This window comes from Pelophylax lessonae (genome assembly GCF_965119305.1).
Source record: "Pelophylax lessonae genome assembly, chromosome: 6".
Lineage (NCBI taxonomy): Eukaryota > Metazoa > Chordata > Amphibia > Anura > Ranidae > Pelophylax > Pelophylax lessonae.
The window spans coordinates 53,261,114-53,278,468 of NC_138773.1; the positions used below are offsets into that span (position 1 = coordinate 53,261,114).

The following is a 17,355-nucleotide window of genomic DNA, read 5'->3' on the forward strand; positions in this document are numbered from 1 at the left end:
ATAAATGCTAGGGGGGTGTTTTTCAAATTGATTTCTCAAGAAAATAAAGCATGGAGACGTTGGTGGATGGGTGTGTTTAGTTTTAATAAAAAAAAAATGAATTTAAATAGTGCTTTTGGTTTGTGGTACTCAGATACAGTTTAGTTCCGCTTAAAGGACTGGTAAATGACACTCAGAGGAGAGTGGATATCCTTCTAGCGAAACCCTTCTATAATTTGTGTATATATAACTGATACATTTGAACCATCTGCATAAACATGTGAGACTTTTTAGAAATGGTACAAGCAAGTTCCTAATAATTTACATTTCGAGTCGTATCATTGGTGTAACAAAAGTGTGATTTTCGTTTGTAGCTGAACACAGGCTGGTCTCCATTAATGCTATCGCTGATGAGACTGTAAAAAAGAAGGTAGTGACGGCTGCCCGAGAGGAGTGGGAAGTGTATTTCTCAAGACTCTTCCCAGCGGCGGTAAGAGAACAGCATGTATATAAAGTTATAACACCTGGGGAAAGTAAGGAAGCAGCAGTGCATGGTCTTTCAGATGGGATTGATAAAGGAAGATAGATGATCTTATGTGGTCATACTTAGAAACCTGAATGGGCAAAGTGACAGGTTCTCTTGAAAGCCTAACTCCTCTTCCTGGCCTGAATAAGCTTAGTGTAGGATGGTGGCAGAGCACCTCCCACACATGATAATGTTCAGGCCCAGCAATTGGCCAAATTTTTAAAGACAGTAATTCACAATAACCAATCAAATATCAGAATTACAAGGCTAACAAACTTGTGCTGTTGTTTCCCCTGTGATGTTAATAAAAACACCAATGTCCAGTAGGATATTGGAGAAATGGAGTGGGCTAGGAGGGACTTTACTGGTAACGTACTCTAAAATGTACAAATACATAAGTATGTAAAATTGAACAAATTTTTATTAAATTGTCTTATTAAAACCAAAATATTGACAATTTACAAAATTGGCAATACATAACAAACATACAAAAAAGAAAAAAATACATATGGAACCAATACAATGCTGGTGACTTTTCAGAAGGTTATTGACAGGTAGAATCCTCCTTATTGGGGTGTGGGGCTAGAAATGCCTCCACTGTAATTCTTGCCCGACATGTTTCGCAAAAGAAAATGCTTCCTCAGGGGCGAAAACAATTCAATAAAGATTACCGTCTATAAAGATATCAAATATAATTGATATCTTTTCTAGGCATTTCTAGCCCCACACCCCAATAAGGAGGATTCTACCTGTCAATAACCTTCTGAAAAGTCACCAGCATTGTATTGGTTACATATGTATTTTTTTCATTTCTTTTTTCTTTTTTGTATGTTTGTTATGTATTGCCAATTTTGTAAATTGTCAATATTTTGGTTTTAATAAGACAATTTTATAAAAATTTGTTCAATTTTACATACTTATGTATTTGTACATTTTAGAGTACGATACCAGTAAAGTCCCTCCTAGCCCACTCCATTTCTCCAATATCCTACTGGACATTGGTGTTTTTATTATGAAATTTGGGATGTAGGTATCATTTAATTATTGCTGTATTAAAGCACAACCAACTCAAAGTATCCCCTGTGACGTTAATTAGGCTGGGATGAGTCTCAGTGTCTATTTGCCTTTCCCATACAGGGTAGCGTTGGCACCGGTGTACAGATTCTTGGTGTTTCTCATACTGGCATAAAGCTCCTGAAGATGCTAAAGAGTGGCGACAATGCACCAGAGCAATTGAGAGTCCTCCGGAGCTACAGGTCAGTGCAAGGGCTCAAATTTATCTTTCTGACTTTCCAAAGGTGCTATTGACATGAAATTTTCACCACGTCGGTAACAACCCATGCAATCCATACAAACAAAGAAACCAAAACAAATAAATTCAGAAATTAAGTTATGTGTAATAAAAATGGAATGACACAGGGAAAAAGTTAAGAACACATGAAGAAAGGGAGGTGGAAAAAGGCATGGAAGGACAAACTGAAATCTATCAGTAATTAGAAAACCATCCTGCCCCTGGTCAGTTCAAATTAAAATCAGCTGGTTCAGTCTCAACTGATGGCCTATAAAAAGGTGTCTCATTACCAAGGTGTCACACAAACATCTCATGATGGGTAAAAGCAAAGAGCTATCTCAAGACCTTCACAACCTTATTGTTGCAAAACATACTGATGAAATTGGTTACAGAAAGATTTCTTAAATTCTGAATGTTCCAGTGAGCACTGTTGAGGCCATGATCCCAAAGTGGAAAAAAACATAATTTCTCCATAAATCAGCCATGACCAGGTGCTCCTCACAAGATTTCTGACAGAGGAGTGAAAAACATTATCAGAAGAGTTGTCCAAGAGCCAAGGACCACTTGTGGAGAGCTTCAGAAAGACCTGGAATCAGCAGGTACAATTGTTTAAAAGAAAACGATAAGTAATGCTATCAACCGCCATGGCCTGTATGCACACCCACCACACAAGACTCTATTGCTGAAGAAAAAGCATGCTGAAGCTTGTTTAAAGTTTTCTGCACAACATTTAGACAAGCCTGTGAAATACTGGGAGAATATAGTCTGGTCAGATGAAACTAAAATTTAACTCGTTGGGTGCCATAATACACACCATGTTTGGAGGTCAAGTGGCACTGCACATCACCCCAAAAACACCCCCATACCAACAGTAAAGTTTGGAGGTGGGAACATCATGGTGTGGGGCTGTTTCAGCATACGGTACTGGCCAACTTCATGTCATTGAAGGAAGGATTAATCAAAAAATGTACCAAGACATTCTTGATGAAACTCTGCGGCCATCTACCAGGATGATGAAGATGAAACAAGGGTGGAAATTTCAGCAAGACAATGATCCCAAACACAAAGAGCCAATTGGTTTCAGAGAAATAAAGCTGCTTGAATGGCCCAGTCAATTACCTGATATGAATCCAATAGAAAATCTATGGAAAGAACTGAAGATCAGAGTTCATAGAAGAGGCACACGGAACCTTCAAGATTTGAAGACTGTTTATGTGGAAGAATGGGCCAAAAGAACACCTGAGATTTGCATGCGACTAGTTTCTCCATACAGGAGGCATCTTGAAGCTGTCATTACTAACAAAGTATTTTGTTAAATAAATTTCAGTTAGCATGTTCAATACTTTTTCCCTGCATCATTCCATTTTATTACACATAACTTCATTTCTGAATTTATTTGTCTTGATTTCTTTATACAGTATGTATGGGTTGCATGGGTTACATATCCAAATGTATCTGTTAGGCTCCGTTTACATACGCTGTGGCCACGGCTCACAGCAGGGGCCTGTCTGTTCACCATTTCAGGTGCAAATCAGGCCTGCATTTTTGCCTGAATTGCACCAGAAGACGCACAGGACCCTTCTACAATACAGGCCATAGCCGCACCAGAGCTGTGTGAACCGGCTTCATTGGGAGCCGGTAACACTCTCCTGTCATATGAATTGAATGTGGGAAAAACCCACATCTAATTTGCATATGTGTGAACCTGGCCTTAAATGCGTTAGCTGCATAAATTACTGTGAAGCCAGACATCTCTGGGCCCCATAGCAGTCACAAGGCCTGCTATGTCTATAGGTTCTTGTATACCCTTGTTGAAAGGGGCCTCTCAGCTCTAACCCTTGGCTCAAAGAGTAGGGCTCAGAGAGGATATGTAAAGCTGAAAAATGTGAATCTTTTGTGATATTCTAGGGCATTTCGCTCAAAGTAAAGCGCTTTCCAAGGAGTTCAGTTCAGCCAGGAAATACTGTTTCAGGGCTTCTTGGCCCACATTTATTCAAAGAAAAAGTAAAAGTTCCAAACAAAAACAAAAGGTTACCCTGACAGGGAGTTCCACCATTACTTCAAAGACGAAAGTAAATGACATTAAGCCTCCTGGCTTCCTCTTGCAGCGCTACAGCTCAGATCTCAAGCTTAGGTCCTTTAGCTGATCTCTCACATGCAACTCTGCAACTTTCTCTCAGCTTGCTCAGCTCTCTCTCTTCTGCAGCTCCCTGCTGCTCTGGCCCACAACCTGGCCTCTGAGCAGGGGACCTCCTGTCTCCCGGGTGGAATCCTAAATCACTGCTGTGCACACCTGCACACTCAGGTCTTTGATAAGACCTGGACACAGGGTTAAATATTTCTTCCCTCCAAAGTCCCCTTGAAGCCATAGAGTTCCATAACCTAATCTGGGAGTTACCAAACCTGGAAAAACACAATTGAGAGCACAATTTTCTCTGCTTCAGAACAGATTTTCTAGAGCAGGGGTCTCCAAACTGTGGCCCGGGGGCTAGATGCAGCCCCATGCCTGCCTTATTCTGTCCCTTGGGGCAATATTCATCCCATTGATATGAGACGCTAGAAGCAGGTACGAGGGGAGTGATCCCTTCATCCGGAGTTCAGCTTGAACTGTTCGTTTACAAGCTGGAGGCAGATACATGACAGCCTGGGCTCAGTGGAAGTAGGTTGAGTGATGGTGGGCATAATTCAAACTGGAAAACTGAGGAACTCTTGTGGCAGAAAAGAAGTACTGCAGGAGACTGCTCTGGATTAAAGGTGAGTATTGCAGCAAATGCAGTTTTAAATTGTATCTTTTAATGGACTATCATTTTTGTAGAAGTTTCTTTATTGCCCAGTGTTTTTGTGCCCTTGTAGCTACACAGACATCATGTTTGTCACGGTGCTGTCCAAGAACATGCTGGAGTTCAACCTAACCAATGAGAAGCTTATTCTCTTCTCCTCAAGGTCCAGCCAGGTGAAAAGTATGATAGACAGCTTTCTCATGGAGCTGAAGAAGGTAAGTTATAATGGGATAGGTATATATTTTTAGGCCACCAAGTGTGATGTTTGTTTTTGTATTCGGCTGTACAGCAAAAGTTAATTTCATTTTCTTTTTGTTTTGTTTTGCATTTTCAGGATTCCAATTATGTGGTCGCTGTGCAGAATCATGTGACGGAAGACAAGAGTTCCCTGAGTTTCCATAAAGGAGATATCATCCGTTTGCAGCCTCTAGATGGACTACAAAAAGGTCAGTGCCAACTGTTGTAGGTAGCTAAAGCACAGCAATGGATAACAATGGGGGGCTGAACTATGAGTACCCAACAGTTGTATATTTCATTTTTTTATGGGCCCATAGTGATACTTAGACTATAGACTGGCACTGTATTAATTATATGTCAGTGGGACAGACACTTTTTCCATCCCTCTAACTTGATTTGTGAATTTTCACGCTGCCCAATGGGATTCTTCACCAGGCCAAAACTATGGCTGCGTTGTAAGGAAGAAAGTCATATATTTGGAGGAGCTGAAACGCGGCATTCAAGATTTTGGTGGGTTTTTCGTGGCATGTCCTTTCTCTCTGCATGTTTTTTTGCCTTTTCCTTTCAAAACTTTGATGTCTATTGACACCATTGAAAAGTCTGCTTGCTCTTTGTGTGCTGTTTTCCTTAGATGTGTTCCTGATTCCTGGGTTACCCCCAGGAATATGGATATTGGTGAAAAGCTTGAATACTTTTATTAGGGTCCATCAGGGCCCTGACTTATCAAGCTAAATTAGTGCTTAAAGTATAACGTAAAGCAAAGAAAAAAATAATTTTCATTTTGGATAGAATAAGGAAGAGTTAAAAACTGTTTTTTTTGTAGACCAATTTCCAAATATGTGGGATATTTACAGTGCTAAACAGTACAAATCCTGTAAGATTTTTTTACATTTTTATTATTTATTAAGTACCCATTTAAAATCACAATAAAAAAATATACAGTTTAACTACAGCAGAAGTTTGTTTCTCTTCTTCATCAAGGCTACACTGTTGCTCTTTTCAACATGTTTCGCCGACAACAGCTTCATTAGGAGGAGTGTTGCGAAATAATAATAAGCTGTATACAAATAAAACATATGTAAAATCATATTTACAAACATTACCTTTATTTATAAATAAATCCCCTCTTAAAACATTTATCATCTGAACAGGTGTCCCCATTGGAAGGTGTCCCTTCACCACTTTTCTGGTGACAGCTGTAATATTTTAGGTTAATCACTTTTTTTCTTGGGAATAATGATTACCAGGACAAAGAGAGGGGGTTGATCTCATCATAGGTGTGCGCAGCCTATTGCATTAGGGTGTGCACCCCAAAACTCAAACTCACATGCGCATATATATATATATATATATATATATATATATATATATATATATATATATACACACATACACACGCAAACACCCTTATAAATAAATGTGAACAAACATTTAAATGTATCAAAACATTTTTTAAATGTATTAAATAAATAAATGAAACACTTAATATTTGTAACTTATTAAAACATTTAATTTTTTATAGAGGTTGAAGGGCAGTAAAACTCTGCTTTCGAAACGTTCTTTTACCACCCCTCAACCGCTACCATCTTTTAGCTGTAGAGGCAGGGCTGAGCATGTTCATATGCCACAGCTGCAATTATATCCCCTGTTGCTTTCAGCAGGTGTAGAACCCACTGACTGCGACCCATTCAAATGAATGGGGGCATTCTGCAAGCGCCCCACAACCATGTGCAATGAGTTCCCCTTTACACTGGGAAATTGGATGTAAAGAGTACTGTGGACTCTGGTGTAAAGGGAAACTTTGATATAGGGCAGTGGACGGTGTCAGTAGAGCAGTGGACGGTGTCAGTAGAGCAGTGGATGGTGTCAGTAGAGTAGTGGATGGTGTCAGTAGAGCAGTGGATGGTGTCAGTAGAGTAGTGGAAGGTGTCAGTAGGGCAGTTGAAGGTGTCAGTAGAGCAGTGGACGATGTCAGTAGGGCAGTGGACGGTGTCAGTAGGGCAGTGGATGGTGTCAGTAGAGTAGTGGACGGTGTCAGTAGAGCAGTGGATGGTGTCAGTAGAGCAGTGGAAGGTGTCAGTAGGGCAGTTGAAGGTGTCAGTAGAGCAGTGGACGGTGTCAGTAGAGCAGTGGATGGTGTCAGTAGAGCAGTGGATGGTGTCAGTAGAGTAGTGGAAGGTGTCAGTAGGGCAGTTGAAAGTGTCAGTAGGGCAGTGAACGGTGTCAGTAGAGCAGTGGAAGGTGTCAGTAGGGCAGTGGACGGTATCAGTAGAGCAGTGGACGGTGTCAGTAGAGCAGTTGAAGGTGTCAGTAGAGCAGTGGACGGTGTCAGTAGAGCAGTGGAAGGTGTCAGTAGGGCAGTTGAAGGTGTCAGTAGAGCAGTGGAAGGTGTCAGTAGGGCAGTGGACGGTGTCAGTAGAGCAGTTGAAGGTGTCAGTAGAGCGGTGGAAGGTGTCAGTAAGGCAGTTGAAGGTGTCAGTAGAGCAGTGGAAGGTGTCAGTAGGGCAGTTGAAGGTGTCAGTAGGGCAGTGGACGTGCACAGAAGTTTAACCATTTTTTTTTAGTTTTATTTTTTAGTGTTTTTACAATTTTCTAGAAGCCACATTGGGAATGCCGGTAGCACTGCGGGGGAGGGGGGACCAGAGAACACGTAGGAAACAAGTAACCTGGATACAGGGCCAGTGCAAGGATTTTTTTTCTTGAAAGGCAAAGGTGCATTTTGCAGCTCCCTGTTCTCCACCACCATCCTCCCGCCAAACCTGTCACACACAGTAACACCTTCTGTATGAGAGTGCCTCAATCTGGATGAGGGAGCACAGGTGGCACCTTCAGCGGGGGGGGGGGGGGTAGTGTTAAAGTTAGTAACAGATTTAAATACACTGACAAACTGAAGCCAAACTCCAGCAAACAATGTATAATCAGTTACAGCAAAAATATTTTTTTCCCTTTTAGTATAAAGGTTTTACATAAAAAATATGATCATTGTAAGCACTGCTGTCAGTGGGAGATGGTTTGTCATATCCCTCCAACTGCTACCTCTGCAAGAGAGCTTGTTCTGTTGAAACAACAGACTTGCTGGCCAGATCACCAGATGAAAATAAAAGAAAGTCTAAACAAGAAAATAAATGTAGCCACCCTATCTAAGAAGGGTACCTGGGCAGTGTGACGGGATGGGGGCAGTGCGACTGGAGGGTGGGGCAGTGTATGATGGGAGGGGGGCAGTGGAGGGCAATATGGGGGGTCAGTGTGACAGGAGGGGGGCAGTATGGGGGACAGCATGATGGGAGAGGGACAGTATTGGGGGACAGTGTGCCAGGAGGGAGCAGTATGGGGGGGCAGCATGATGGGAGGGGTACAGCGTGATGGGAGGGGGCAGTGGAGGGAAGTATGGGGGAACAGTGTGCCAGGAGGGGGTAGTATGATATGGGGGCAGCACGATGGAAGGGGACAGTGGAGGGCAGTACTGGGAGACAGTGTGCCAGGAGGGGTAGTATGGGGGAGCAACATGATGGGAGGGGGACAGCGTAATGGGAGGGGGGGCAGTACTGGGGGAGTGTGCCAGGAGGGGGTAGTATGGGGGGCAGCATGATGGCAGGGGGCAGGATGGAGGGGACAAAATAACAGGAGGGGACAGTATGGGGGGCAGCAGTGGGGGTATAGTGTGTCAGGAGGGGGCAGTAAAGGGGGGCAGCATGATGGGAGGGGGCAGTATGGAGGGGGCAGTATGGGGGGGGCAGAGTGACAGTCAGTAGGACACCAGGCTGGAACACTACACTCTGCTGTGGCAGACATTGTGTTTGTGTCTTACCAGGCAGAAAGGGATAGGAGGCATTTCTAGCATTTCTCCTACCTTGCCCAGCAGCAGGAACGGCATTGAGAGAAGAGGCGGGAGCTGAAGCTGGAGTCGGGGGGCGGAGCTAGGAGGCAGTCCTAGGTACGGATGCTTGTCACCATCGTGGATAGCTAGCAGCAGGCTGGATAGGAGGTCCGGTGGGACGGCATACAGTAACAACCGATCCCACTCCTGCAGCCACTGAAAGCCCTGCAGGAGTCAAGCAGTGAATAAGGAGATCGGTTCTCCTATATGCAGCCCCGCTGGCTCCCCTATCCAGCCTGATGCTAGCTGTATCCACTATCCAGGATGGTGACAAGTAGTCCTCTGTACCTAGAACCGACTCCGACACAGGTGTAGACAAATGTGACAGGGGAGCTACAGGGGCCCCCTTCAGCACGGGGCCGGGTTGCACCCCCTATTGTTTTGCCACTGCAGCTGATGCTACATCTATAGTCCAGCTACAGCATTCCTGACAGCAGGTGGCGGAGTGATATTCAGCTGTCAGTGATGCTGTAGCCGGAACTATAGAGGTAGCATCGGCAAATGCGGCCGTCTGCCTGCTTAATCCGCGGTCAGTGACTTCATTTATGAGAGGTACACAGCCGACTGAAAAATAGTCTCACTCACAGCGCTGCCATTATCAATTAGTAGAGATGCTGAAATAGAGATCCCACACATTCTGCCAGCAAAAAAGCCCTGGGGTGTGCCAGATGTGCCTGGGCATTAGGGTGTGCCCAGGCACACCCGGCACACCCCGTGCGCACGCCTATGGATCTCATACATATAGCAATAAAATACTGGCTGGGGTTCCAACCCTTCCACACACTAACCAACACTAAAAATAAAAATAAAAGTTTTGCCATAAATACACTTAGGCCTCTTGCACACTGTAGCTTGAAAAAACCCAGTACAACTGTATAAAAATATACAGTTTACCTACAGCAGAAGTTTTAATGTTTCTCTTCTTCATCAAGGCTACACTGTTGCTTTCTTCAACATGTTTCCCAAACAACAGCTTCATCAGGAGGAGTGTTGCCAAATAATAATAAGCTGTATACAAATAAAACATATGTAAAATCATATTTATAAATATTACTTTTATTTATAAATAAATACCCTCTTAAAACATTTATCATGTGAACAGGTGCCCCCATTGGAAGGTGTCCCTTCACCACTTTTCTGGTGACAGCTGTAATATTTTAGGTTTATCACTTTTTTTCTTGGGAATAATGATCACCAGGACAAATAGAGGGGGTTGATCTCATACATATAGCAATAAAATACTGGATGGGGTTCTAACCCTTCCACACTCTATCCAACTCTAAAAGAGAAAAAAAATTGCCATAAATACAGTTAGGCCTCTTGCACGCTGCAGCTTGAAAAAAACTCAGTACAGCGTTTTTTTTTAATGTTACTGAACTAAAATGTAGCCCATTATTTACAATGTGTCTGTGCACACAGGCGCGTAAACAAGCGCCGAGTATTCCTCAGTAAAAAAAAAAAAAATAGGAAAACCTGCATTCCCGGTCAGTATTTTGCGGCGGTGTGCGCAAATACACACATATGCGCACAAATACACGCATAGGAGCATAAATATGAATTTTTCCTAGGAAGGTATTGTGCGTGCAAATGCACGAAAGTGCATAAATCTGCGCAAATTTGCGCAAAACAAATGCCTAAAATTACGTCCAAAAAAGCAGAGGCTCAAACATCAGTACTGTGTGCAAGGGGCCTAAAGGGCACACTAAACAGAGCTGACAGCATGTTCTAACCCTTCAATAATATGGACTAAGGCCCCTTTAGCATGCCTTAAGGCCCAAGTCCACTCAGAAAAGGTGGAATTGGACTTTAAACACTATTTACCATGATTTAACAAGAGGCCCTAGCAACAGAGGTGGGAATCACCTGATACAATGTGTAAGGCAGATGGACTGACATTATACATAATATAATGATAGCATAAAATCATATCTTTCCTCTTCAGGCTGGAAGTTTGGAGCTATCCATGGTCGGTCAGCTTTGTTCCCAGCAGAGCACGTGCAACCGGTTGCAGCTCCTGATTTTGTAAATCTACCAGCTGACAGAAAGGGGGAGCCTCAGAACAGGGAGAGCCGGGCAGCAGCATCAGCAGCGGTGGCCGTAGCTGTTGCGTCAACGGCTGTGGCTCATGAATTTGACAGAAAAACAGATGTAAGTTAACGTGTATATAGAGCTTGTCTTCTGTATTTTAGGAGGACCTTTACTGATCTGTCACAACCAATGCTGGAGGCCACCATTGCTCGAAGCAGGAGAGAGCCCCAAACTGAGCACCACTTCCAAGAGTCCGACTATGCTCTTCCCTAATGTTAATTGCCTAAAAATAAAACAATGTCTACTCTTAACCACCTACCTCACCTAAAACATTTTGTTCAGTGCTAGATGGCTTACTTTTAAATTGCCTTTAATTTTTTCATGCAGGGTTCGCCCACTCCCAGTGAATACGCGGAAAGCTTGGATGATTACACTGATCCATCCACCTCGGAGATTGTGCTGCAGGGCAGTCCGTACAACATGGTGGAGTTTGCCAAGAAGTACTTCCGAGAGGGCCAGAGGCTGGTGGCACAAGAGGAGCAGGAGAAGAAAGCTACAGGGTGCGTTGAATACTTTTCTAAGCTTCAACTATCCCTGTTATCAGGACCATATTTATTAAAAACATCTCCTGGGCCTGTGCTTAGGGCAGGAGAGGATTGGCAGAGCATAAATACAATATTTACCATTGTAATTTGGCTTTGTGACGAAAGTGGATATCAGATCCTTGCCCACCTCATCAACTCATGACAAAGGAATGGCCAATCTCGCACAGCGCTGTCACTTACGTAAAAATGCCCCTCTCAGCTGCACCCTCCACAAAGATTTTCCAGCTTGCGGGGACCCCACTCTAGGTGCCAGCAGCCTGAGAGAGATTTTCAGTGGGGTAAGTTAATTAGGCAATTAACCCTTTAAACTACAAACTGCCACCAGCTAGTTTTGGGCCTATCTTCCCTTTACAATATTTTAGAATAAGAAAAAGGAAAAACATCGGTCAACGGGACTTTAAATGCAGCCAATCGCTTCAAATTTCAGTAGTACACATGATAGTGAATTTTAACAAAAAATGTTAACAGGGGTCATCATGAAGCAGCTGAAATAAAGTAGCCCAATTGGGATTGGGAAACGCCCATGTAGCCAAACCTCAATGGGCCACTGCATTCACAACACGAATGACTCCAATAGAACATATGTAGAGGGGGGGCAATGTATGGGACTTTCGTGGTGTCATACAAAAAATGGGTAACAACAAGATAATAAAAATTAAAAAAGAATTTATTGATACATGACAACAAACATATTTTTAAGAGCAAAAACAGTTAGGACTGAAACCTAATCAGAGGACATGAGGTATAGTATCAATCAATAGAGACAAGATATGATAGTGAATTTATTGCGTAATAACAAATTACATAGTAACAATTTTGCAGACATGATAACAATTCACGTTAAAAAACAATTAATTGAGCTGATCCATATTGAATAATTATTGTAGACACTATAAAATTTCATAAAAAATATATATTAGCATTCGTATACATGATGTTTTAGAATATACATGGTTATAACAGATGGAAATACATGATTGCACATTGCATGATGATCTAGACATTAGTGGGCATCCTGTAACTCTACGCGTTTCGTGGATCAATGTCCACCTCCTCAGGAGTAGATGCAGCAATTATTCTAAAAAGGTGATAATACAAAAAAAAGAGTAGTATCATATATAAAGTGGGTTAATCCCCAAAATTTGAGGAACAAATGTATATATAGTGGCCAATGGCCCTAATACTTACAGGTCAGCTCAAAAGAGGGAAGGGAAGGGGAGTTGGGGAGTCTTTCAGCCCTGTGGGTGGGGGGCGCCAGGGAATGTCCACCCCGGGGGCTGAGGCGATGTGACCCAAACGGTCACATCGCCTCTGTACAATATGGCCGCTGGCCAATCAATACTGGTCAATGTGCCACCAACTATATATTCAAATTATGGCTTTGCCCTTTTATGGACACCTGGTCCACCCTCCACTTGCCCTCGGGGTCCGTTTGGGGCACATCACCTCAGCCCCCGGGTGGGCATTCCCTGGCGCCCCCCACCCACAGGGCTTCAAGACTCCCCCACTCCCCTCCCCCCTTCCCTCTTTTTAGCTGATCTGTCAGTATTCGGGCCATTGGCCACTATATACACATTTGTTCCTCAAATTTTGGGGATTTGCCCATTTTGTATACAATACTACACTAGTCTTTTCTTTTAATATAACCTTTTTAGAATAATTGGTGCAGCTACTCCTGAGGAAGTGGACATTGATCCAGGAAACGCGTAGAGTTACAGGATGCCCACTAATGTCTGGATCATCATGCAATGTGCAATCATGTATTTCCATCTACACAATCCAGATGGATGGAGGAATCCCCTCCGCCAGGAACATGGTATTTTGATACTAGCTCCTGCTGCTGTCAGAATACACTGATCTGTGGCCAATTGGCTGCAACCACTGATTGACAAAAGTTTTTCAGCGTGTCCCTTCAACAAAAGTTGATAAAACAATCAACTTCTGTCAAGCAGGGTCAGTCACACACTGATTGACAGGCCCCTGCTGAACCATCTGGATTTCTATCCATCTATGGCCAGCTTTATTCCAACAAAAATATCAATCAAGGAAGGGAGTAAAGGTTCTGTTTAGAAGAGTCTAAGGCCTGGTTCACACCTGTGCGTTTTTTTGGTGCTTTTTGCAGAAACGCACTACAGTTCATTTAGAATGGTTTTCTATGGGACTCATTTACATCTTTGCTTTTTTCAGCCACTGCGTTTTGGAAAGGATCAGGGACCTTTTTCAACACAAAATGATGCTTTTTTGGTTCATAGACGTCAATGGAGAAGCATGTAGTGCGTTTTTGCAGCAATTTTTCATGATTTTACTGCGATTTTACTGCGATTTGCGTTTTGCAATTTTTAATCTGCCCAACAACAAATTGGCTTAAAAATAAATAAAGCATAAAAAATGCAAAACGCAAATCGTGGAAAAATGCAACAAAATTGCGGTAAAATCGTGTGTGCAAAAATGCACTACAAAAAGCTCTGCATAAACGGATCAAACGCAAACTGCATAGGTATGAATGGAGCCATAAGTTTACTTTGCTTCTTGTGCAGGCTGTAATGGTATTCTTTACATAAATGACGTCAGCAAACCTTGGTGTCTAAAGCTGCTTGTTTCCACAGTTATAACAGAAGAACACGTTAACAGTAAAAAAAAATGAGTGCAACCTTTATTAACCTCCCTGGCGGTATTCCCGAGTGTGGCTCAGGGTGGAATTTCAGTGCCATTAGCGGTAAGCCCGAACCACACTCGGGGTACCGCCAAGGAGAAATCGCTGGATCTTGGAAGAGGTTTCTTACCTTGTCCCCGGGATCCCGCGATGTTTTCCGGCGGCCGGATCTTCCACCTGATGCTGTGTGCCCCAGGTTCAGTTCCCTGCGAGCATCGTGTCACAGGGGGGTGGAACCAGGGGCAAATTCATAAAGTAAAACACACCAACACACTTATATATTGTAATCCTATTGGATTACATAACTAAATAAAATAAATTGACCTTAGTTTGCCCCCCAGTGCCCTTGCCTGCAGTTTTACTGTACTTTATATATTTATATATATATATATATATATATATATATATATATATATATATATATATATGTATGTGTGTGTATATATATATATATATGTGTACTTTAACTTATTTATAGTTATTTATTATATTATAATTTATGATTTTGTGTTTCAAACTTTATCATACCCGAGATGTTATAAAGAAGAACGCACAGTAAAAAAAAAAATCATATGTAAATAGTTGGTTTGGGCTGCTCGTCCTTAAGAATTACATGCAAAAAAATGGTACCGGTTTCAGCACCTAAAATCTGAAATAAGCATACCGCCAGGGAGGTTAAAGTGGAGCTCTGGGGTTGTGGATAGAGGGAGGAGGTACTAGAACCTCTGTCAGAATGTTATTACTGTCACTATTTTGGGTTAGTTGTTTTATATGCAGGGATGGGACTTTTGATGTCAAATAACTGTCAAAAAAATTATATTTCTCTACTTGTACTTCTAATCCTTAAGAATAAGTGTGAACATACTCATGGAGTGCCTGACAAGACTAACAATATTTTTTATGTCTTTTATTCCAGAGATTCCTCCAAACCAGGCTCAAAGAAAAGCAGGGAGTCCAGAGATCCAGCTGAATTTCTGAAATTTAGCAAGGTGATGGGGGATACAAACTCTTTATCAAAATGAACTTTGGGTTGATGGGAATGCATTTCATTTTCAGTGCTTATAAAATAGTACTTTTATTAAATTAATATGTGTTTACAGGGCTGCTGTTAGAAATCACGGGGCCCGTACAGCCTACCTGGCAGGGCCCGCCCAAATTTATCAAGACAATATTTTCACTAAAAATACACTAAAATCATTATTAGCGGACACAAACATAACAGAGAGTTTAAAGAAAAAAAATGTATATTTTTTTTAAAAATATTAACAATTTTTACAATTATTTTATTGTACATTTTTTTTTAATTATTTATTACAATGTTTAATGATTATTTTTTTTATAAATTTTTTTTTTTTTACAGGACAGGGAAGTATGCAGGGCTGTGGGGGGGGGGGGATCACAGTGAAAAGGGGGAACACGGGGGGGGGGGGTCAGAAGCAGGCAGAACAGGGAGGCAGGGAGGGAAATCGGTTCCGCAGAAGCAAATACAGGAACGATGCCCTGTGTCTGTCTCTCACTGCAGCAGCCGAAAGCTGGCAGGAGGGGGGAGAAACTGGCTTTCTGCTGCTGCAGAGAGCCCGCACAGGGCTTCCTTCTGTAATTGCCCCTCGGCCTGACTGCATCGATTCCCCGTGCTGTTGGAGCCCCCTGTTTGCACGGACCCCTACAGGAGGACTGGTGGACCCCCCTATCAGCAGCCCTGTGTGTTTATGCTTTAAAAAAATGTTTCTATGTAAAATATGTAACTGCACATGTATAGGGGGCATCACAGTTGTTTCTGCCCATCTATAACCTGCTCTGTGTTTCTTTACAGAACCCCATACAAGAATCTCTCATTGAATTCAGTGACAGGAGCATGAACAGAATCGCTGCTGAACTCTTCCTAGGTAATAATAAAACCAACTAGCACGAACTGGCACAATTATGAAAGTAATATAAAACATTTACTACTTCATTATCTTAAAATTCTTTAAATCTTTGTTGTAGCTGTTGGCCCTGTTAACATGGCAAGTTTCTGAATTTTTTTTTACTTTTTAACTTTCTATTGACACCCGCAGCGGTTCACAGAGCGCAGTGTGAACTGTTTGCAAGTAGGATGCGATGCGGGAACCCACACAGGAATCGCACTGGTTCCTGCATCGCACCAGTGTGAACCGAGGTTAAAGAGCTGTAGATTGACCTTCTCTTTTCCTGCAGCTGTCATGAGGTTCATGGGGGACACTCCTCTGAAGGGTCAGTCCGAGCTGGATGTGGTCACCATTGTCTTGAAGGTATAATTGTTTTAATGTATCATGCTTTTAAATTTATCACAGATTAGTGATGTTTTATTGATTAAACCAATATCATCATAATTCAACCATGCTCCATTATAGATTCCTACAGTATTTTTCATTAATACAGCTGAAAACACAGCAGTTCATATGGTATAACTCAGTAGCGGTCAATATAGGAGGTGTTAGGGCCTTAGCTGTAGCCCTTGGCATAACTATAAGCTCGCAAATTCTATGAATTATATCTAGGACTACAGAAGACTTTAAGTGAACCTCCTACAGGAGATGATCAGAGACTTTGGACCTCCTACAGGAGTTGGTCAGGGACTGTGGACCTCCAACAGGAGATTCCAATGAAAAAAAGAGCATCCAAGAGGCGCTGGGACTTTGATATGAGTTTAAACGAGGTAATGAGAGAGCGAATAACATTTGAAGAGCCCAATGGCTCAGGCCAGACTGCTCACAACAGGCAAGGTTAGCTTACTGTGAGTACTCAAGCAGGTTACCAGGAAAAAATGTGCATATATGGAAAGAGCGCCAGACCAAATTCATTTATTGATGTGTTAAGATGCGTTTTAGGAGTCTAAGAAACTCCCCCTTCATCAGGGCTACAATAAAACATAAGATAATGAAAAATGATTGTGGCTGATAAAATCATGAGCCTCACAATTGTAAAACATCATGGATAACATACTGTACATATACATGTACATACACATAGTGCATTCAAAAATACCTGCATATTCACAAACACGCATACATGCAATTAAATGAAGATGAAGAGATGAGGGAATATCAGATAATAAGTGATAAAGTGCATTGGGTTCATTTTCAAAATTAATAATATCAGATTCTACATGATTGGTAGATGCCACTGCGCCATTAAATATATACCTAAAACAATACACATGAAAACGAAAAAAAATTTAATAATTAAAAAAAAAAAGAACACAACACCAATATGAGAGTCAACAAAGAAAAAAAAAGAAGTCTACATATATAAAAGTGCATGTCTAAAACTGAAAACAATACATACTTAAAATCTTTAACTGGTGCAATAAAAATGCTGCATTTGGAAGCTATAACAAAAATTGCATATAAGTGACTGT

At 41.9% G+C, this 17,355-nt stretch overlaps 1 protein-coding gene across 1 annotated transcript in view; it reads left to right on the forward strand.

The window, feature by feature from the left end:
• MYO15A (myosin XVA) overlaps nucleotides 1-17,355 on the forward strand; it is a gene marked incomplete at its 5' end in the record, with an annotated part of 148,107 nt that overhangs the window by 109,226 nt on the left and 21,526 nt on the right. The window contains 10 exons of the mRNA XM_082261824.1: nucleotides 354-469; nucleotides 1,643-1,761; nucleotides 4,650-4,791; nucleotides 4,911-5,022; nucleotides 5,249-5,323; nucleotides 10,633-10,838; nucleotides 11,106-11,278; nucleotides 14,893-14,965; nucleotides 15,790-15,862; nucleotides 16,173-16,246. Coding sequence (XP_082117950.1) covers nucleotides 354-469; nucleotides 1,643-1,761; nucleotides 4,650-4,791; nucleotides 4,911-5,022; nucleotides 5,249-5,323; nucleotides 10,633-10,838; nucleotides 11,106-11,278; nucleotides 14,893-14,965; nucleotides 15,790-15,862; nucleotides 16,173-16,246 — 1,163 coding nt within the window. The remainder of the gene's footprint in view (nucleotides 1-353; nucleotides 470-1,642; nucleotides 1,762-4,649; nucleotides 4,792-4,910; nucleotides 5,023-5,248; nucleotides 5,324-10,632; nucleotides 10,839-11,105; nucleotides 11,279-14,892; nucleotides 14,966-15,789; nucleotides 15,863-16,172; nucleotides 16,247-17,355) is intronic.